The sequence below is a fragment of the Neovison vison genome, chromosome 1 (genome assembly GCF_020171115.1).
Source record: "Neovison vison isolate M4711 chromosome 1, ASM_NN_V1, whole genome shotgun sequence".
In the NCBI taxonomy this organism is placed as follows: Eukaryota; Metazoa; Chordata; class Mammalia; order Carnivora; family Mustelidae; genus Neogale; species Neogale vison.
This window is the reverse complement of record NC_058091.1, coordinates 96,237,929-96,261,375: the sequence shown is the minus strand read 5'-3', so window position 1 is coordinate 96,261,375 and position 23,447 is coordinate 96,237,929. Positions and strand designations below refer to the sequence as shown.

Sequence of the window (23,447 nt, the reverse complement as noted above, 5' to 3'; positions counted from 1 at the left end):
CCTTGGCTCCGTCTCTGTAGCCAGTTTCCCTGCTCTGATACCTGAAAGCTCTGCTATACTCATACCTCCAATCTTTCAGTGACCCTGCGGGACCTGAGACCACACTGTCCCTGTGAGGGCTCCACCCCTGCTTAGCCTCCGGAGTGATGTCTCTCAGTGGAGCAGACTTCTAAAAATTTGACTTTTGTGCTCCATTGCTCCACCACTTGCTGGAAGCCAGCCTCTGCCCCCGCATCTATCTTCCTGTCACTTCAGATTCACTTCTCTGCACATCCAACCTTTCAGAAAGTGGTTGGTTTTCTGTTTCTAAAATTGCTGCTCTTCTTCTCTTCAACTCCCTCCCTGCTCTTACAGATTGAATCTGTTAGGTTAATCTTCCTACACTTGTGTAGGCTACTTACTTCTTCACAGTTAGCAGGCACTCTCGAAATAGTAAGAATTTTCATTCACTGATGAAAACAGTAAGATTGGTAGCACCAATTTTAAAAAACAATTTGTCACAATCCATTGTAGTTGAAGACATGTATAGTCTATGATATAGATTTCCGTTATGAATATGTCCACCCAACAGAAAGAGGAAAGAGTACAAGTATATTAATAGCAAAATTATTTGCCATGTAGTAAATAATCTATATGGTCATAAAAATTTCAATAGATGAATGAAGAGTATATCATATGAATAGCATTTTTACTTTATTTAAAATATGTGTATAAAAAACCTTTACAAAGTATTTTACTGGAAAAAGATGGACAAGGGTTTGTTTAATTAGACAATGAAAAGGTCTCTGGGATGAAAACTTGCCTAAAGACATCAGTGACGATGGCTCATCAATTCTGGCTGACCTTCTAAAATATGTACATAGGGCCTGATTATATTTATCCAAGATGACGGATATGTATTTCATAAGACAAGACATTTCATGATCTTTATAAAACCTTTAAATGTTAAAAAGGCATTTGTTATATTGAGCTAAAATCTGGTTCTATGTTAATTCACATCATTTATTTACAGTTTTGTTTTCGATGATACAGGGAATAAATGAAAACCTTCTCCTGTATTTCAGAACTTCTGTTAGAATCAGCAGATCCTTACCTCATTCCTCATGATTGTTGAGGTTACAAAAAGGAATTACAGTGCAAATGAAAGAGTGAGAAGTTTTAAAGTCTCTATAGCTTCAGAAATGTTCATGTTAGAGAAAAGGGAAAGTAGTACTGAAAAATTCACAGCCTTGTTGAAATGTTTTCTGTTTGTCTTTTCTGTTTATTTTCTATTCCTTATGTTAACCTCACAAAGTATTTGTTTTTTAATGAACATTTCCTGGGGGTGAAAGTGGGGTACAGAACTAAGAAGAGGTGAGATATTGAATTAAACAAACAAACAAACAGTATTTTTAGCATTTTAGAACACTAAAGTCAGGTTTCAATGAACAAGGAAACTTTGTGGAGGGGGAAGGATTCACAATAGAACAGAACTAAGCATGAATAATAAATGAGAGATAAGATGGAGATTGGCTTACTCACATTCATTAGGGATGAACAAGAGAGACAGAAGAAGGTGTTATGATTTTTCAAGCTCTCCAGATATTCCTTACTGAGTTATGACTTTATTAGTTGAAATGTGTAGGAGTAGGACATCTAGATTTGGAAGAGGATGCTTGCTGATTTCCTTGGTTTGCTCTGATATACATAGGGATAGAAAGATTCTAATAAAAAAATATGGTGAATCCCTTTCCTCTTTCTTCCCTCTGTGGTCTGTACTCCTTTGTGTGTCTTCTTTTAATTATTGGCATTTCTACTCTGGAAAACAGTATAGAGTTTCTTCAAAAAGTTGAAAATAGAGCTACCTACAACCCAGAAATTGCACTACTGGTTATTTACCCTAAAGATAAAAATGTAGTGATCTGAAGGGGCAGGTGCACCCCAATGTTTATAGCAGCAATGTCCACAGTAGCCCAACTGTGGAAAGAACCTAGATGTCCATCAGCAGATGAATGGATAAAGAAGATGTGGTATATATACACAATGGAATACTATGCAGCCATCAAAAGAAATGAAATCTTGCCATTTGCAATGATGTGGATGGAACTAGAGTGTATTATGCTGAGTGAAATAGGTCAATCAGAGAAAGACAATTATCATATGATCTCCCTGATTGAGGCGTTTGAGAAACAAGACAGAGGATTATAGGGGAAGGGAGGGAAAAATGAAACAAGATGAAACCAGAGAGGGAGACAAACCATAACAGATGCTTAATCTCAGGAAACAAACTGAGGGTTGCTGGAGGGGAGGGGACTGGGAGGGATGGGATGGCTGAGCGATGGACATTGGGGAGGATATGTGCTATGGTCAGTGCTGTGAATTGTGAAGACTGATGAATCACAGACCTGTAGTCCTGAAACAAATAATACATTATCTGTTAATAATAAATAAATAAATCTTGGTATTTCTTACCTGATTTTTTAATCCTATTCATTTTTGCCTTCTTTCAGCCAGAAGTAAAGAGGACTATGTTATCTTTAATTGGCGGGAAGCATGCATAAAGCTTAGTGGTCGATGTAAAAATCAATGTGGTGAAAAAGAATTTAAGATGGCATACTGCGCAAGACCTACAACTCTCTGCTGCATGAGACAATGTGACCACATTGAGTAATTTAAGAGACCAAGTCACAAAAAAAAAGGATAAACATTAACTAAATTTCTCTTTAGTTCATTACCTCTGTTATTTCATTCATGATCTAGTATTTCTGTCCATACATGTCTGTAATGAATAAAAAGCTAAATAAAATATATTTCAGCCTGAATCATTCTTGAACATTGTGTCTGCTTGGAAGAAAGAGTGGAATACAGAATGGGACTTTGAACTCAGGAATAGAAACTGTGGAGAAGAAAAGTCCATGATGGGACTATTGTGTTAAATGTGATTCTTGGGCCAATCCTATGTTGATTTGAAAAGCGTGTTGTAAACAATTGGTGATGTGTATCAAGCATTCTTTGAGGAGAGTCAGGAGTGGCGAGAGAGTTGAAGAAAGATTGAGGTTATGGGTTATACCCATATGCATATATATATAATATATATGTATATATATTATATAAATATAGGTAATATAATTATTACAGAGTCCTGATAACATTCTCATATTAGCTGTCCTTTCCTGTTTATTGATAGAAATCTTACAATAAAAATAATTCAAGTGTTTAGCCAGTCCTTTGAGAAGAATATCCCAAAGGGTAGGATCGAGGACTACAACCGTAAGGAGAAAAAAGACATAAGATAAGTCCTCATACCCTGTAGTAGTAATAATCATAATCATAACTGTTATTATATTGTAGCATTATGATTATAATTAACTTTTTTTGTTTTATCTTGTGCTTTTAAGATATTCCTTATATCATCCAATGACTTTTATCCTATTTTTATCCTGATAGCAATTGGAGTCTTAGTGTGTTTGCTTGTATGTATCTAAACTCTGGGGAAAAATGCTGTAATATATGACATATATGAGATATATCATATATATGATCAATCATATATACATATACACATGCATATATATAAACATGCATACTTCATATATAGAATTTTACATGTGTGAATGTATGTTCATGTGTGTATACATATGTTCTTACACATACATATATGCATATACAAATATATATACTTGTATGTACTTATAGGTGCTAAATTCTGGGGAAATACTACAATAGAACTATATATATATCATATATGTGATCAATAATATACATATATACATACACAGGCATATATATATGCACTCATGTTCTGTATACATAAATTTTACATATATAAATTCACATGTATGTGCATATGTATATTTAGATGTATTTATATATGCATATATACTTATATACACATATACACATATATGTATGTGCATACATATGTGTATATACATACACACATGTCTGTACATACATATATACTTACACACATGCACACACAATCTTCACTGTACAAATTAACTCGACAATACAATATTATGGTTTGTGCACTCAAAAGGCTAAATTAGAAAAGATGAGGTATAATCAAGTATATCCCATATATTGTTGAGTATATAGGGGTGATGAGGTGGAGCTTTTGTAATTAAATTGGAATTTCTAAAGCAATTAAACATTGCTAGATGAAGTATAAGTGTAAAAATCTATAAATGTATTATAATATAATATAAAAGATATATAATATATATTATGTATTATATATATTATATTTTATATATAAATTTAATTCATATATAATAAAATCTCATAATGACATTTTTCATACAAGTTTCTAATTAGAACAATGTAAATTGCCAGTGGGATGGAAAACTACAATGTGTCACATAATGGAAGACCATATGAAAATAAGAATGAATGGTAACCATCTACACACAGAGTAGGAGGCATTCCACAAACATAATCTCGAGCAAAAATGAAACAACAAAAAATACATGCAAGAACGTAACTCTACTTAAAAGTAAAATTATATCATCATTATCAGCATCATCTTCAAACTCATCTATGTTGTTAAATGTCAATATTTTGAATACTCTTGTAGTGAGGATGTAGGGATTGGCTGATACATTGAGGAAGACTCCAAGGTACTTGGTTGTGTTTTGCCAGTTACATACTGAGGTTAATTTGTGGGTTTCTAAAGAGCTGTATACTTACACATGCACTGTTCTGTATGTATATTGTACTTCAGTAAAGAATTTAGAGATAATAAAACTACTGTGCATTAATTATCTGTTTTCTTTCTAATCAATTTCTTCTTTTGTTGGATAAAGAATATTTTCCAAGACCCCTTTGCTATCTCTCTTCTGAGTGAGTTTAGACAATCAAAAGCACTCAAGGAAGAATGCATGGTGGATAGGTAAAGCCCAAATATTTTTCCCTTCTCCTCTGTTTTAAGGCATTATTTCCTGGTACTGGCTAATTCTCCTTTTGGGTACAGTTCCCCACTGGACATGGTCCCACTTCCTGTCAGGTAACACCTAACATAGTTCTAGATCCAATTGAATAACCATAACTTTTAGATTCTGGACACATAACTTCTGTTTCCTAGCTCTAGACACATTACCAGTCACTGGTAAGAAGAGAAATATAATAGTTGGTCCTTAACTTTGTTGTCTGTAAACATATCCCCAAACTCTGAGAGCAGTTTCTCAAACATCAGAAACATGAATCTAAGATCAGAAGTGAGCACTAGAACTTTGGAACTCTGGAGAGACTGCCCACAGCTGGTAGCTTCAAGGAAAAGGAAGTGATAGACAACTTTGGTGATATCCTGTTGTTCTTATCCCTGAATTCATTTAAATCCACGTGGGAGGAAAGAATGATGTCCTATGGCTTTGTTTTGATTTAGCTAGAGGTAATAGATGGCAAATTAGCATTCACTTCTGTCACGAACCAACTGGGTCTTATAATGGAAAATTAAAGTTACCTCTGAAGGTTATCTCTTTTTTATATCTTTACTTTTTTTTTTTTTTCAGGTGATCTTACTTGTATGAGCTTGCTAGATTTATCTTACTATTTTCTTCTGGAAAGTCTGAAAAACATTTTTATTGACATAAGTGGAAATGAAGACTTTTAGTGGGGAAAGTGTTAAAGTAATTTGTGTTATAAATCAACAGAACTCATTTGTTGGCCTAAATATTTTTTTCTCCATTTAACCAGCATATAGAATACACATTTTTCTTATAATTTTTATTATCCAAAATGCTGAGTTTTTTTTTTATAATTCCAAAAGGATTGGATACCATACTACTAATGGAACAGATCATTTGTTTTATCTTATAAGTGGTGAAGAGTATTGAGTCTATATGTCATCAAACACAAATAGGAAAAAACACTACAATGAGGATAAAATGTGTGGGAAAGTCCTTCAACCTACTTCTATTTGGCATGATATTTTTTAAATCTATTTGAGTTCCAACTTATATAACTTTATGCTGCTTAAATTTGAATAAGATTTTTTTCGTAATGCTTTTTTTTTTTTTAAATTTACATGGTATGGGATTTGATTAAGAAGAGCATTTCAGTTAAGAGGTCTGGTTCTCATTTAGACAAACAGGGTTTGATATCTCATTCCCTCAAATCTTTACAAGTCGCTTAATCTTTAAGACTTTTATTTTCATAATTTCAAAGAAAGTTCTCTACGAGCTATGAAGATTCATTGAAATAATAAAAAAAACTCATTTTTTTTGCCTGATAGACTCTTTTTTAAAAAATATATTTATTTATTTATTTATTTATTTGACAGAGATCACAAGTAGGCAGAGAGGCAGGCAGAGAAAGAGGAAGAAGCAGGCTCCCTGCTGAGCAGTGAACCTGATGTGGGACTTGATCTCAGGACCCTGAGATCATGACTTGAGCTGAAGGCAGAGGTTTTACCCCACTGAGCCACCCAGGCACCCCACTTGATATACTTTTAACATTCCTTAAAACTGTAGAAAATTTCCTTCTGAATATCATTGGCTGGAACCTTAACAGGTAGATCTACTACATATGTGCACACAAACACATAAATATTTAATTTAATTTTAAGCATGCCTATAAGAAAAGTATGGTTGAGATTTCTTTCTTTCTTTCTTTCTTTTTTTTTTTTTTTTACTGATAAAGCCCTGAAATTAAAAGAAGTTGAAAAAAGAAGAAGAAGAAGAAGTTAAGTATCTTTTCCAAGGTTGTTCATTTCTTTTTTTTTTTTAACTTTATTTTTTTTTTTCAGTGTTCCAAAATTCATTATTTATGCACCATACCCAGTGCTCCATGCAATACGTGCCCTCCTTAATACCCACCACCAGGGTCACCCATCCCTTCCACCCTCTTTCCCTCCAAAACCCTCAGTCTGTTTCTCAGAGTCCAGTCTCTCATGGTTTGTACCCCCTCCAATTTTCCCAAACTCCCTTCTCTCCTTCCAATGTCCTCCATGTGATTCCTTATACTCCACAAGTAAGTGAAACCATATGATAATTGGCTCTCACTGCTTGATTATTTCACTCAACATAATCTCCTCCAGTCCCATCCATGTTGATACAAAAGTTGGGTATTCATCCTTTCTGATGGAGGCATAATTTTCCATTGTGTATATGGACCATATCTTCTTTATCCATTCGTCTGTTGAAGGGCATCTTGGCTCTTTCCACAGTTTGGTGACTGTGGCCATTGCTGCTATGAATATTGGGGTACAGATTGTCCTTCTTTTCATTATATCTGTATCTTTGGGTAAATACCCAGTAGTGCAATTGCAGGGTCATACGGTAGCTCTATTTTTAATTTCTTAAGGAATCTCTGCACTATTTTCCAAAGTGGCTGCACTAACTTACTTTCCCACCAACAGTGTGAGAGGATTCCCCTTTCTCCACATGCTCTCCAAGGTTGTTCATTTCTTAAGTGGCACCATCCAAATGTGAAAAGAAACATGACAGATTCTGACTTCTCTCTCTCTCTCTCTCTCTCTTTTTACCTCTTGGATGCATAACATATCATAACATATCAAAATTTGTGGTGTAAGAAATTTTATACCCATAAGTGATTATGTTTTTGAAAAAGAAGATTTCAAAATAATGAGCTATGTATCCTACTTAAGAAGTCAGAAAGGATCATAGAGCACTGGCTGTTATACATATTTAACAAATAATTGGACACTACATCAAAAACTAATGAGGTACTATATAATGGCTAATTGAACATAATAATAAAACAGCATAAAATGCAAAACTGAAAAAAAGAAAGAACCATAGATAAATCAAGAAAATAAAATGAAGATATGAAGAAAAATCAAATAAATAGACAAGATACAGTAGAGTGAGGATCAACAAAGGCAAATAATGTTTTTTCATTAACCAAATTAATAAAATGTATAAACTCCTGGTAATCCTAATCAAGAGAAAAAGTACATCTAAATATTATCCCATATTCTTTGACTCTGTGATTTTCCCATTACACTTAGCAAGAAGGGTAACATTGACTGAGAGACATATAGCTTTGGTTGATCTTTTAATACCAGCTTCTGGACTCTGTGTAGGGTGTTAGAAGAAGAAATTAATGAGAAATAATAGCTAATGAGGATTGGCTTCTGATTTTTTATTCTAGGGCACCTGGCTGGCTCACTTGGTAGAGCCTTCAACTCTTGGTCTCCAGGTCGTGTGTTCAAGCCCCATGTTGGGTATAGAGATTATTTAAATTAAAAACTTAAAAGGAGAATTTTTATTTTACATATAAAATTTGGGGCAGGAGTATGAATATAAAATTCATTTATTAAAAGGAATGATACAAGGAAATACAAGAGGATGGTTTGGGAAAACTTAAAAAAAAAATATAAAAGGTAAAGCAAACATGCATGTGCTTCATTGACAAGATACCCCAGTGGATATAGGCCAGCCAGGTAAAAGTGAGCTCTTTACTCCACTATCTCCCTGTGTGCACCTGTCAAAGAGATCCTCATACCAGATTCTGTGGCCCCATCTTGGGCAAGTTGGTTACATGGCCACCCAATTCCATGATGGATTTCACCTGTTCTCCACCTAATAAATCTCAAAGACATCGCATAAGTGCAATCACTTTTTTCAGTGGCTTGTTTTTACAGTTCTGTTAGCAACTAATTCACATATTTTTTCCAAGTGTCATGAACATTCACATTCTGCTCACTCTGTCTTCATATTCTGGTTTCTTGAAATCCTGAAGGAAGATTCAGCCTTCTCATTGTTCTGGATCTTTATCCATTTCTTGGTATGTTTTCTTCCTTCATAAATTTGGTAAAACCACATTATTATAGTCAAAGTAGTAAGACAAGGACAGGTAACGGGAGGTATAGAACTTTGACTGATCTAACAATTGATGGTATGCTCCATGTTCTGTTGTTAATATTGGTTTTTTTGTGTGTCAAATATGGAAAATGATTCACATGCAGACTGGATTAGAAATACCTCCTGAGAAAACACAGCAAAAATCAGAGCACACTACTGGGTTTCATGAATAAGATTTTTGTGCCACGATAGGCACAATTTTATTTAGAATGTTATATGTAAGTGGGTTAGGATGACTTTTGAATTGTTAAAAAATTCCCATTCTTATTATTATATACATTAAAGTAAATATACATAAAAATAACTGTGATAATTCACTCATCTTCTCTGGTACATCTATCAATAAAAAAATCTCTGCAGTAAATGCTAATTCTATGTTCTTTGGTGTTGTAATATTGAGCATTTTGAACACTTTGATATCAGAATGAGAAGTGTCTTTGAAACTTGTAGAAGATTGATGGGGTCACCGAGGTATCATTTTTACCTTGATGTTTTAGGAAGTTAAATCCACTACTAGTGGAATTATAATGCTCCTTAGGGTCTTCTGCAAAAAAAGTACATTTTAAGATTAGATGATTATTTTATATGAAAATAAAATGGACTTTTCCTCATTGTAAGCTTTTTGCACATGACACTATTCAACAAAAAATGCAAATGGTCTCAAAAGTAGTAAGCCTCAGAACTACTTGCTAGGGAATTTCCTAGCAAGAACTACTTGCTAGGGAATGCCTGCAAATTAAAAGTATTTAATGAATACCTCTCTTTCTTTCTCTGTGTGTTTTATTCTATGTAAAAGAGTTCATTCATTTTCACCATACAATTTGGAGAGTCATGATATGGGAGGAAAAAAGAAAAAAGTGAAAATACAGCAATGCAAATGAAGTATGGCTTATAGTTAACCAATACGTGATGGTTAGGTTTATATTAACAACATTATTTTTCTTTTTTTTACAGCGTCTTAACAGCTATATTTTTTCTTGTAGCTTTTTGGAGGCTTAAACTTGCTGTTCAAAAGTGAGATAGGAAATTTCATAGGAATAGTTTTATGATATAGCTCTGGTGAGACAGATGCCTTTACATTTTCTCTGTAAAGAAATTTCCTAGAACGTATTTTCACTGTCTTTCTTCCTTTTCTGAAGTTTTAGGGTACTGAATCAGGGGAATTCCATATCACAGTAAAAGGTAATAAGTGCCAAAATAATGAATACTGTTATGCTGAAAATAAAAAATAAATTAAAAAAAAGTAATAAGTGTCATATGAGTGATTCAAATAAAATACTATGATGAGTAAAGGGGGTGAAAAGATATAAACCTGCAATTAGAAAATAAATGTCATGGGTATGTAAGGTACAACAGGATACCTATAGTTAGTAATACTGTATTGCTTACTTGCAAGTTGCTGCAAGAGTAGACCTTAAAAGTCATCACAAGGAAAAACTTTTGTAACTAAGTATGGTGATGAATGTTAAGTAGACTTACTACAGTGATCATTTCACAATGTATATAAATAATAAAATCACTGGGGCTCCTAGGTGGCTCTGGTCATGATCCTGGAGTCCTGGGATCAAGTCCCACATCGGGCTTCCTACTCAGCGGTGAGTCTGCTTCTCCCTCTGACCTCTCCCCTCTCATGCTCTCTCTCTCTCTCATTCTTTCTCTCTCTCTCAAATAAATAAGTAAAATCTTAAAAAAAAAATCAAATCATTATGTGGTATACATAAAACTAATATCATGTCATATGTCATTATACCCCAACAACAACAACAACGAGAAAAGAGAGTGAGAGGCAGAAGGACATCTGATCTACTGTAGCTAACCTGAGGCATCTAGTGAGGAGTCTTCAGGAAAGATGATAATATATATTAAGATGGTTTATATTCTAGGGAATTTATTAGAAGTGCTCTCCAACCCTTAAAGTACTCCCATAGAAGTAAGAAGGAGGATGATTTTTTTTATCTCAGCAAAGGTGAGCATCTGAACCAAATCTAATTTGACAACCTGGAGTTGATGTCACTGGGAGGTGATACTGCATGCAAATTAAGAATGGCTGGATGAAGTTTTATTCCCTCTGGACACCAATACCTTCTACCATACTGGTGCCTGTTATGGACTGACTGTTTTTATTCTCCCAAAATTTACATATTGAAACCTAACCCCCAATATGATGGTATTTGGAGGTAGGGCCTTTAGGAGGTGATTAGGTCAAGAAGGGGAAACCCTCATGAATGGAATTCATGCCATATAAAAGGGGTCTTATGGAGTTCTTTCTGTGCTTCTGTCATGAGAAGATATACAAGAAGACTGTCATCTGTGATACTAGAATCTGATCCTCACTCTATGCAAAATCTGCCAGCATCTTGATCTAGTACTTCTCAGCTTCCAGAACTGTAAGAAATAAATTTCTGTTGCTTATACACAATAAATATGTACACACATAAAATAAAATAAAATAAAATAAAATAAAATAAAATACAACAAATAAATACTATTGTTGTCAAAGGCTGAAACAACTTTTCTAAAAGTATTCAAGGATGACATGACATAGGATGAATGAGATTTGGTATTGAACAATTTCTATGAAGGCAAAATCATCTGTTTGTGTTTTTGGTTTCCTTAGAGGACAGCAGATGATGTAACATTAGTAAAAACCCAGTAAGTATTAATGGAATGACTGGATGGACATGTGGATAGAAGAAAAAAGCAAAACTAAAGACACAATCTTTTGCAATCCCCACTTTATGGAGCAGAAAAAGGAAAGGTACAAAGTAAGGAACTTTTAGAGACGTGAACCAGGAAAAAACATGGACCCATACAAAGGATACGATTGTTGCCAGGAGGACTGACAGATAAATAGTATCAAACATTAAGAATTACCAGGTGCCTGGGTGTATCAGTCCATTGAAGGGCAGACTCTTGATTTTGTCTCAGGTTATGATCTCAGGATCATGAGGTCAAGCACCGTGTGGGGCTCTGTGCTGGGTGTGGTGCCTGCCTATGATTCTCTCTCTCCCTCTCCCTCTCACCCTTCCCTCGCTCTCTCTCTCTCTCTCTAAAAACAAAACAAAACAAAACAAAAAGAATTGCCAAAAGTGAGTCCCAGTTCAATAAAGTGAGCATAACTTATCTTTCTAATTTTGAGAATGCTTGATTGTTTGATCCTCTGAGAACTAAATTACAGGGCAAATAATAATATGAGTTTAAATAAGAGTGCTTAAGTAAGGGTAAATATTTTTCTACTTCTATTTACCTAAGTTTTGTGTCTGCATCACTTGAGTTCATGAACAAAAAGTCAGTACTAACAGTTTCTAGTCTCTGTGTCCAATGACCACTTGAGCTTTGGGTTTACACAGTCCCCAACAGGGGTTTTCAATAAGAATAGCACAAATAGATGGTGTTTCCATTCACATATATTGAATCTTTTGCCAGGTGTTTTACTTGGATTGACTCTATTAGTCTTTATAAGAGCTCTATGAGGTTGTCCATTAGTGGATTTAAAAAAAAAAAGTGTATACAATGGGCTTATGCCTCCTTAACTCTCTTTAAGGACAGGAGAAAAAAAATAAAATACTCTTCCCATTAATTTTTTAACTACTCTTTTTCCTCATTTCAAAACATGCACATTTTTTTAAAGATAGCTTTCCAATCATTTAGCAAGCTCTTATTTCACTATAATCAAATCCAGTCTTTGGTAGTATAAGTAATATGTTGAGGCACATATTCCTCCCATGAAATTTGAAGAGGCCACATATAAACTAGAGGAAAACAATGTTGCAAATATAAAAAGTAATGTCTTTCACATTATGTCTTTCACATTATGATTCATAAAAACGTGTTGATGGAACTAAACTAAATAAAATCAATGCCATAAATATTTGTCTTGTGCCAGTACGTGTGGAGTAGAAGTTTTAATTTCTTTTTTTAAATAAAAGATTTTATTTATTTGACAGAGAGAGAGAAAGCACAATCAGGGGGCATGGGAGAGAGGGAAGCAGGCTCCCCTATGAGTCACTCAGGAGCCCCTGAAGTTTTTATTTCAACCTCCCTGTCACCTTGTAAAATTTCCAAAGGCCTATCATAATTTTGTATAGTTTTGATATATATTTCTTATCATGACAAGGTAGTGTTGTGTTGAAAAGATTTTCACAGTTTTCTGATCCATTTGAAGGAAGATACAATTATTAAACCTGAAAGAGAAAATACAGATGAGTGACAAAATCAAAATTAAAGATTGTGAAAATTTCACCCATTACAGATCCCCTTTTTGTTCAAGACTTAGAATATTATTTCCAAGAACCCCTAACCCAGGTACAATGACATAAAAGCAGAATGAGTGAAGTAAATAAAGAGCTAAGGGAAGGCAAAGGAAGAGGTAGCCATGTTTGTGAGAAACTTCCAGGAAGACTTTCAGAGAAGGGATAATACTGAAGCAAAGGGCATGAACCCCACTGTTTTTGTCTTCCATAGATCCTGAAGCCAAACTTAACATTTGGTAGATTCTTAATAAGCAGTTGTTGAATTAATAATGATTGAGGAGGATGAAAGAGGATGGAGAGATGAAGACATGAGAATCAAAGTTGTAGTCTTAGGATGTGCTGACATTTTCTCTCCTGAAGATACTCTATAGTACTAACACAAAAATCTAAATCAAGGATTGGTGAACTTTTCCTGTAAAGATGAAATTTCAGATAGTAAATATTTGGGCTTTACAGGTAACAGCTAGTGCAGTACAATGTATTCTGCCACGAACAGATGCAGCCTAGACAACTTATAAACAAGTGGGTGGGGCTGTGTTCCAAAAACACTTTATTTATCAAAACAGTCAATGGGCCAAATTGGCCTGAGAGCTTTTTTCTGACCTATGCTCTAAATCCACAGGGCTCAGGACACTTCAATGGCCTTGGCTGGATTACAGATTTCATCTATTCCTATTTTCTAGTGGCCAGAACTAGAAAAAAAAAAAAAAAAACATAGGAATATGGCTGTGGATGTGAATTGCAAAAGGCTTAATGAGCAGGAAAAAATGATCTTTAATGAACAGGAGAATATCTCTTTCTGCCCTGGATCCATAAAATTTTTTATGCCATTATATAAGAGTGTTATAAACAATGGATGGCAGAATGGAACAAAGAGATATATGAAGCTAGGACAAGATCCTTGCCTGACATCATTCAGAAGTGAGAACATCTGCTCTTATATCTTTGTAATGAATAAAGAAATACAATTTACTATTAAAGCTTGAACAGTGCCGAAACAACTGCCATGAAGGCACATGGTAAGTTTGCATTGCAGTCTTCCTTGGATGCCTTCATACACACACTCAGAGTTGATTCTAAGGCAGTGTAGATCCAAAAGCCAGTTTCATCTACCATGGAGTTAGTGGCTACAAGTAAATCATGGTGAATCCCAGGCAGTTGAAAAATTTTGAAGAGGCATAACTTTTAAAACAATCTTTCAGTAGACCCACCCTGTTGTGGTCTCTACAGAAACAACTTTGAAGTTAACAAATAAAAGATTCTAGATTCAAGTGACTTCAGACACTTTGCGTGTCAAAAGCAGATGTCCTCACGGGTGAACTGGAATAAATGCAAGAAAATTGAAGAGCACAGAACGTCTAAAACACTTGTGGCATTTCCTTGCTCCATTGTAATTGTTTATAAATACATGCAGAACAATCATTTAATAGAAGGTTTTATGATCAAGGGTTTAAACTCATAAGGAGTAGGGCTTACATTCACATTTCTAGAAAAAAGCCACCAAACCTGCTGATGTGCTAAGGTGAAGGATATTTGGGATGGACAGTAGAGGAGGGAGAGGATAGGTACCATTCAAAACCCAGCAATCAATAATAATGACAGAGGCTGAAATTTATCTCACAAATCTTCTAAGTTTGCTTTCAAGAAGGATCCAAAGGAATCATGGAGGAACTGCTTCTCAAATGTAGAGGAAGAAATAAATTTACATGACATAAAGGGCAAATTTAGGTAGCCATGAAATGTGACTGTAATTGATCACGGGCCTCAGCTGACAGACTTTGAGATAAATCTCTGCATTTCTGCTGAGGCCACACTCTTCACAGACTGCTCCCAGCTAATGACTGGTTGTAGCAACGTTACTAAAGCAGACACTTTCCTGAGAGACACAGGATTTCTTGGATTGCTGATTTTGTGGAGAGTAGTCCTTTATGGCTTTGCTGAACCTTTTGTCATTTGCCCAGGAGCCTGGGGATGCATTCTTCTAAATGATTTTTGTCTACTTCACTCAAGATCAGCTCTGCATCCCAGTCCGATGCTCTCCTAACCTTTCCTGACTCCCTTCTTTTCCTCCTAACAGGTATTTCCCCTTATAAAATCCTAGCACATTTAATTCTGTACCGGCACATGGTTCCTACACACATAGACTATATAGAGTTCACCACTAATTTAGGTAAATACTTTAAAAGTTTTACATCTTCATATGTAATATTGTAAAATACACAAACATTTATTTATTTATTTATTTAAAGATTTTATTTACTTATTTGACAGAGATTACAAGTAGACAGAGAGGCAGGCAGAGAGAGAGGAAGGGAAGCAGGCTCCCTACTGAGCAGAGAGCTCAATGAGGGACTCAATCCCAGGACCCCAGAATCATGACCTAAACTGAAGGCAGAGGCTTTAACTCACTGAGCCACCCAGGCGCCCCTACATAAACATTTATAATAAATAATATCACATGCAAATAAATGATATGCATGCATAACTAGCAATTCTTTTTGACAGGTCACACTTTATTGTGTCCTCATAACAGTAAATGCAAATTAACTGCATATATTAATGTATCTTACTCGGAGTGGATATAGCAATACTTATCATTTCAGTGCAAAGGTATTGTGGAACTGAAAAAAATATCCAACTACCTACTTTTGGATCAAAATGTGTAAGCACATATGATCCAAATCCACCCAAGAAAAAAAAAACATAAACATGAGCTTAGCATCCTAGCAGACAACAGAAAGAAAATATTGTCACAACACATGAATGCCATAATCAATATTTCCATATGAAATTAATATATTTTAATAAAATGATTAAAAATTTAATTTAAAAAGAATAAATAAATAGATGTTTAATAGAATGAATGAATCAGGTTTCCTGGAGTAATATGTGGCCCCTTCTAGCAGTCTTAGCATTCCAAGATCTTGTTAGAAATGCAATTGTTAGGCTCCATCCTAGACTTACTAAATCAGAAATGCTGGAGGTGGGGCCTTGCGATTTGTTTTTAACAAGCCCTCTAGGGGATTGTGATGTAGCTGAACTTTAAGAACTATTGTCCTAGAAAATCTCTTGACTCTGTGGTAGGAGAGGTTCAATTATTTGTTCTCTGTTTACAGCATCAGCTTCTGGGTATTGTGTAAAACTTCCAGCCTTTCCTCCTGTATCTGAAATAATAGATGTGGGCAATATGCAAATTGGATCAGAATACACTTCCAGTTCCATGTACAAAATTAAAAACATTAGACATTAGAATGGTGAAATCAGATGATTTATTATAAGGAATCCATAAGTCATACTTAAAAATTTACTGGGTACAGTATTTCCCATACTCATTAGTGAATCCAAATTTTTTTATCATGTTACATTTAAATAATTACATTGTATATGAATTGAAATAAATCATTCAACCTTCCTGGTTCTCATCTGTAAACAAAAGTGATCTCAATGGAAACTTATAGCTATAAAGTTCTGTTTCAGACATTCAGTAATTTAATACTAAAAATATTAGAATATTTAGCATCATATGTAACATATAATAGAGGAATGTATTGCTATAACATTTCCACTCTGATGTTTCAGCAATCCAACCATATTTTCTCTACAAGTCAAAGTTTGTGTTTTCAGGAAAGTCTAAGGTAACACAAGCAGGTTTTACTTTTATGGGAAAAATTTAGTAATAATTCTTATGACCATGTTCTTTGAGCATGCACAATTCAACCAAGCGTACAAATGTTCTCACTATTGATAAGCCTCAGTAGTTAAAACCACTTCCCAAGAGAATCTATAAATAAAAGGATTCTCTGTTTTCTTATTTGGAAACCCCTGACTTGAACAAGATCTGGAGATATATATATATATATATATACACACACACACACAGTCATACATATATATATGCATGTATATATGTATTTTTTTTCCTGAGAAACTCCACCATGAAGATTCATCTATTTTTCTTTATTCTGCTCTTTTGGGCTACAATTTTACCAGGTAACATGAAAATGTTTATGGGCTTATTTGTGCTAATGAATTTGAGGAGACATAAGTTGTTTCTGATTAAAACTATGGTTTAAAAGTATGGGATTAAAAGATTTTTATACTAACTGCAATCTGGTATTCTGGCTTGGACCCCAGAATAGAAAAAATATATATATATATTTTTAAAGATAGTGGGAAAATTGGTGTGGTGTGAGTGAAATTTGCAGTTTAGTTGATAGTATTATACCAATGTTACCAATGTTCATTTCTTAGTTTTTATAATGTAAGCATGATTACGTGAGATGTTACCATAAAGGGAGTTTTGCTTCTATTACCCTTACAACTCTTCTTTAATCTAAACTTCTATAAATCTAAACTTTTGTTTCAAAACAAAAAGTTTAAAATAATTAGATCAATACGTTAGTCTCATCAACTTTATCCTGAAGCAATTTGTTAGAATCTATTTTTACTAGAAAAAAAAAGTTATTTAGCATAATCAACTGGTAAGGGATAGATGTTTCTGTGCTAGAGAAAGATCTATTTACCTTTTGCTTCTTTTTAACCTATGCCAGTATACTACTTCCAATGAGCAAAAGCCTTTCTTACTATTCTATTCTCAGTATATAGGCAAATCATGTCCATTTTTGACCTTTCATTCTATATTTCTGGTCACTCTCTTTCTGTCTTTGACTGCTACAGATCACATGAATGTTGAATGTAATATGTAATATCTTGTACACAAGCTATTTTTTTCATGAGATTTTTTTCCACCCTCAAAGGCTACCTTTTTACATCAGGTATGTAACAAGATTCTCTCCTCCTGAGTTAATGTGTAAGTATGAATTGTATGGAAATAGAATAATACATTTTGGAAGAGATCACTTATTACCTCTTTTTTAAAGAGATTAAGTGAAAGGATTAGTTAAAGTCTACCTAACTGGCACTAAAATTAGGCTCAAATTCTCTACCTCTCAGGAAAACATTCCTTTTTTGATATCGATTGATTTCTTTAGGCCCAATACAAATCATAATAGAGGTCTAGGAAAGGAAACTAACTTATCCTTTCATTGTGAATATTATAGAATCCATCATGGCAATCTAAAAATGTATATAATGTATACATTATAAACTGATAAATTATCATTTAAAATTTGCAAGTGGATAAAATTCAAATGGAGATCAAGCATTATTGAAGTAACAAAGAAATACAATTAATTGTTCATCTAACTAAAAGAATAACTTCCTTTCTCTCCATTCAAAAATTTCCTCCATTCAAAAATTCAAAAGCATCTCTGGATTTTGTTTTCCAGTTCTAGACAGGGCTAAAAAGATACATACAGCTTTTAACATGTGATAAATCCTTTTCTTCTTTTTATTTCAATAATAGCTAGTATGACTAGATCACTATGTCAGGCCTGTCTCTGTTTTCGCCATTTTTTAAATTATTTTTTAAATTTCATTATTTTTTTTCTTTGTAACAGTTATATTAGGTACTCTTACCAATAATTAAAACTATTCATGCATTTATCAACAAATAAAATATCATCTGTCCTGTGGATTTAGAAATTCAAAACCAGTTGGGGATACAATAGCATAGATTACAGCATAGTGTTATTAACTTTTTGTATATATTTTTTTGTATTATCAAAGTAAGACCAGTGTCCTTGTTAATCACACATCAATCAAACTTTTAGAAAACTATGATACTGAAAAAAAAAAAAAGTCCAGACACAAAGTTAGAAAATATTTGGTAGGAAATATAGATGTAGAAAGTAGCAAAGCAATAAGGATGTTGTCTTTCAACTTATGTATTCACCAATGTATAGTTGTTCATTTAAACTGCACAAAATGTCATATGTATGGCTTTTAGAGTTCTTCAGTTGCTTTTTTATATTTCACCTGCAAAGTATAAAAGTCCTTACTCAAAACTGAGGTAGAAAACCTCATTGTTTTCCCACTCAGACAGTTACAGATGAAGAGATGTCCAGATAAAAGCCATTAAACTGTCTATACAGGGAGATTTCCATTGAAGTCACTTAACTTTCCTCTTCATTTTTAGAGGCTATAAATGCATCAAATGTCTAGAACTGAGGTACGGTTTCATTCTCATGTGTTGTTTTACTTCATCTGCCAAACTGAAAAAAAAAATGCCAATAATCACTTCACTTTAAATCTGACCTGTACTTTGAATATAGAATAGTATAGTTCTAATTTTTTTTTAAATTTATTCATTTGAAAGAGTGAGTGAGAACAGGGAAGGGTCAGAGGGAGAGGAAGAACACATTCCTCCCTGAAAAGGGAACCCAATGTGGGGCTAGATCTCAGGATCCCAGGATCATGACCTGAGGTAAGGCAGATGCCCAACAGACTGAGCCACCAAGGTGCCCCTAAGATAGTATGGTTTTGTGCTGAAAGAATAGTCATAATTCCACCCCATGCCATTTCCAACAAGTTTAATGGTAGCCTAAAGAACAAAATGGCAGGTGAGTGAAAATAAAAAGAAATTATAGGTTGAAAGATATTTTAGGAAATACCTTGCCCATTTCTGGCTTATATATTAAGTAAAATGTGTATATTGTTTAAAGAAATTCCCTAGCATGTGAACATGTTAATGGATGCAGGCTGAATGAGACTTAGGAAGCACCTAGTGGGAGCAGTGGAAAGAGAGTTTACTTCCTTGAAAGTGATCAGAAGAGACTCCAGAAAGACCACATTTAAACAATGTATCAGAGGCTGGAAACAATATGTTTGAATTATCACAGCATCACAAGAATAGTAGTTTTAATCACTGAAAACAGTATTTTCAATTAGAGGCAACTTCACCCCCCATTAGGCAATGTCTGGAGACCTTTTAAGTTGTCACAACTGGTACTATTGGTATCTAGTTTCTAGAAGCCAAGGATGTTGCTAAACATTCTTCAGTGAACAGGATAGCACCCCACAACAAAGAATTGTCCAACTCAAAAGGTCAATGGTGTTGAGGGTGAGAAACCCTGCACTAGAGATTAAGTCAGAGCTTAACAGGCGTATACCTAGTAGTGCAATGAGTGGGTGGAGGCTTGCAAAGATGAATATCAGCAATCCAAAGACACAAGCTTGGGGATACTTATATTTAGAGCTGAAAATGAAAAGAAAGAAGACAATATTTTTAGAAAGGTTAAATAAGACAACAAATGGGTAGGAGAAGTGGTGAGGTCAGTTTAGGGGGCTATCCTGAACAATAGTGTGACAAGTGGGACAATCCTCTTGTCTAAAGTGAGTATAATTCAGGTTTCTGTTACTGGCAAATCATCCATGGGTTTGATGATAGTAACTTCTTAGAAGTTATACAATAAAAAATGACATTCAGAAATTAACATTTAATCTGTGCAAAGTAACAATTTTTTTCTGCTGTAAATTGTGTCATATTCTGCATTGCTTCAATTACCATTAGAAGAGAGGTAATTTTAATAGAAGAGTTAGGTTTTATATGTGCTATTTATACCAGTAATATAGATAATGTTGCTCTGAGTCTTAAGGTGATACTTAAGAGGTATCACCACTCACCACCAACTCTTGGAAACGCAGATGTAATGTCTAGGTAGAAAGGCCTGGTCTTTAAAAGGACAGATTAGAACACCAAACCTAATTAATGGTTGAAATTAGTGGAAAAATTTATTTATTTTCATGCCACAAGTATACAAAAATATTTGAGTCTGACCTTTGGTGATATTTGGAATTCTCCCACACCAGTTCCCCTCAATCTCACCACATGAGTAAGGTGATTACTTATTAAAAGTGATGTGCATTAAAAAAAATACTTGAAAATATAAGGCTTCTGAAAAGACGTGGATTAGCACATACTGTGAAATATAAAATTAAAATGTATTTGGCTTGGAATAAATCTTACAACCTACCAGACCAACATCTCCCAATTCCCCAAATATCTCCACTTACCATAAATACAAACTTCAAGTGAAAGTCAGTCTCCAAGCTACAAGATAAAACATGTTTTTCAGAACACCGGCAATGTTAGCAATCTTGTAATGACCAACAATGGTCCCACATTCTAGTCATTCTCATTTTTTAAATCAATGTTGTCATCAGACATCGGTATGAGTTAGGTAATTTCTTTGTGGAGATAAATCCCAAAATACCCAGGGTAGTTGCAGGAATTCAGTCAAATTGCTTAACTTTACTTCTATCTCAACATTTTGGAAAACTAAAATCAAGCTGCAGTAAAAATCTCTAGAAAAACTGGAAAAGTATGTTTTTTCTAAATAATGTTTGTGAGAGATAAAAGGGAGAGCTCAAATGCAACTGGATAATTATAGAGACTAAGCCTGAGAGGTCAATTATGAACACTTCTTAAACTGATGGGGGAACTATCCTAGAGTTACTATGCAGTCATTTGTAAGGAAGCAAACTGGCACACCTAACTTAGGTCCAAGACACTTCCATGATTTTCAGGTACATTCACTTAAGCTTTGCTCAATTAAGATTTTTCCCAGTCATTAATTAGAAAGGGGACATTTCCTTTTGAACTATACAAAAATCTTTTACTTCTTTGACTTTCTTCTTGTAAAATGTGAGTGTGTCATAGTTAAATTGCTAATTTCAGTCATTCTTTCCTTCTTACAGCCAAAAAGAAATATCCCCAATATGGTAGCTTGGATTTGAGGAGAGAGTGCAGAAAGGGTAATGGCCGATGTAGAGTTGAGTGCCATGAAAGTGAAATTAGGATTGCTTTCTGCATAAGACCTGGATCCCATTGCTGCTTACAGAAGTAAAGCTTACAGAAGACAAGAGATACATGCTCCAAGAAGAGAGGACCAATGTTATTAAGTCTTCCCAGAATATCCCTCAAAGCCTGTGTATCTCAAAGAATTAAATAAAATTTAATATTGAGCCATTCAGAGTTGGTTCTATGTCACCTATGTATCTGGTGCCTTTACTTTGCATTTTCTCTTGATCTCTTGGTACCAGAAGTAAGCAGAATTTATTTTATTCAAGTTCCCTAAAAACTCTTCAAAGTTCTATCTGCTTTGTGTTGGTTGACATAAATAATGTTGTAAGAATCCCTAAGTCAAAGAAATGGGAGAAACATCTTTCTGAGATGCAAGCCTGCAGTGGAAAGGTGCTGCCATTTTATCATTAAACATTGCTCTATAGACTATGCTGTAAAATATATAAACACAGGGCTTGTGAGACTATATATAAAGAGTGCAGATCCTGCTCATGACAGAAAGAGCTGAAGTAAGAGAAGGATTAGTGTAAGAACAGAAGAACAAAGATAATCACAATAAGCTCAAATTTCTGTCCTTATATATCATTTTATTTTATTTTATTTTTTAAGATATTTTTATTTATTTGACAGAGAGAGAGATCACAAATAAGAGAGAGATCTCTTATTTGACAGAGACAGAGAGGCAGGCAGGGGGGAGAGGGAAGCAGGCTCCCTGCTAAGCAGAGAGCCCAATGTGGGACTCGATCCCAGGACCCTGAGATCATGACCTGAGCCAAAGGCAGAGATTTAATAAATTGAGCCACCCAGGTGCCCCTTAGTTATCATTTTTAAAAGATATATTTATTTATTTGAAAGAGAGAGAGCCCCAGAGGGAGGGGCAGAAGGAAGAGGAGAGAGAATCTCAAACAGACTTTGCTCAGACTGTGGAGCTGGATGAGGGGCTTGATCTCAAGACCCTGAGATCATGACCTGAGCTGAAACCAAGAGTTGGAACTTAACCAACTGTGCCACCCATACACCCCTGTCCTTATTTATTGTTTAGTGGAGGAAAAGTGTGTATCGGGAAATACAAGAGAGAGTAAAAATGGAAGGGTCTGAATTCCATGAAGGAGATGAGACTCTATGTGATTAATTTTTTTTTTTGACGAAGACAGAAACTATGGCTAACAACTGAGTTCAGCTCCCCAGTCCTGGGGTGACCCTGTCTGAGGATACACACACAACAGAAAGGAGGAGTAGCCTGCACTCTTCTGCTCTACTCTGCCTGAGTTGCTCTTGCCACTTCCTCTGAGGGACCACAGGATTTTCCTCTATAACACTCTCCACAATACAGCTGTATCATAGGGTTGCTATTCAAAAATACACATTCTGCTTCTTTTATGAACTTATGAATGCAGCTTAATTATTGATATTAATTTGGGATTCTTTTTTGGGGGAAAATCATCAATAACACAGCATAGCAGTAAAACAAAAACTTGCCTTTCTCCCAAATAAAATTAAAATATTTTTGATAACTTAACAAGTGAAATGAAATTTATTAAGTGGATATATGTGAGCCCGACTTGGACTCAGAGGAGATGAGAAGTCAAAGAATTTCCAGGCCCCGGTTACCCTCTGGATATATTTTTTTCTTTCTTTCTTCCATTCTCTTCCCTTCCCTTCTTCTTTTTTTTTTCCCTTCCTTCC

The 23,447-nt window shown here is 34.6% G+C and overlaps 1 protein-coding gene across 1 annotated transcript; it reads left to right on the top strand.

Moving 5' to 3' along the window:
- The first annotated feature begins 16,992 nt into the window (after positions 1-16,992).
- Positions 16,993-21,804, top strand: LOC122899667 (beta-defensin 110). The gene is made up of 2 exons (XM_044237625.1): positions 16,993-17,047; positions 21,656-21,804. Exons 1-2 carry the CDS (start codon positions 16,993-16,995, stop codon positions 21,802-21,804), a joined length of 204 nt encoding a protein of 67 aa, XP_044093560.1.
- The last annotated feature ends 1,643 nt before the right edge of the window (positions 21,805-23,447 follow it).

What these genes read in the sequence shown, in the direction of transcription:
- LOC122899667 (XM_044237625.1), top strand. Translation starts at nt 16,993, where the DNA reads ATGAAGATTCATCTATTTTTCTTTATTCTGCTCTTTTGGGCTACAATT. An exon ending in TTGGGCTACAATTTTACCAG is followed by an intron (nt 17,048 to 21,655) that starts GTAACATGAAAA and finishes TCCTTCTTACAG; the next exon opens with CCAAAAAGAAATATCCCCAA.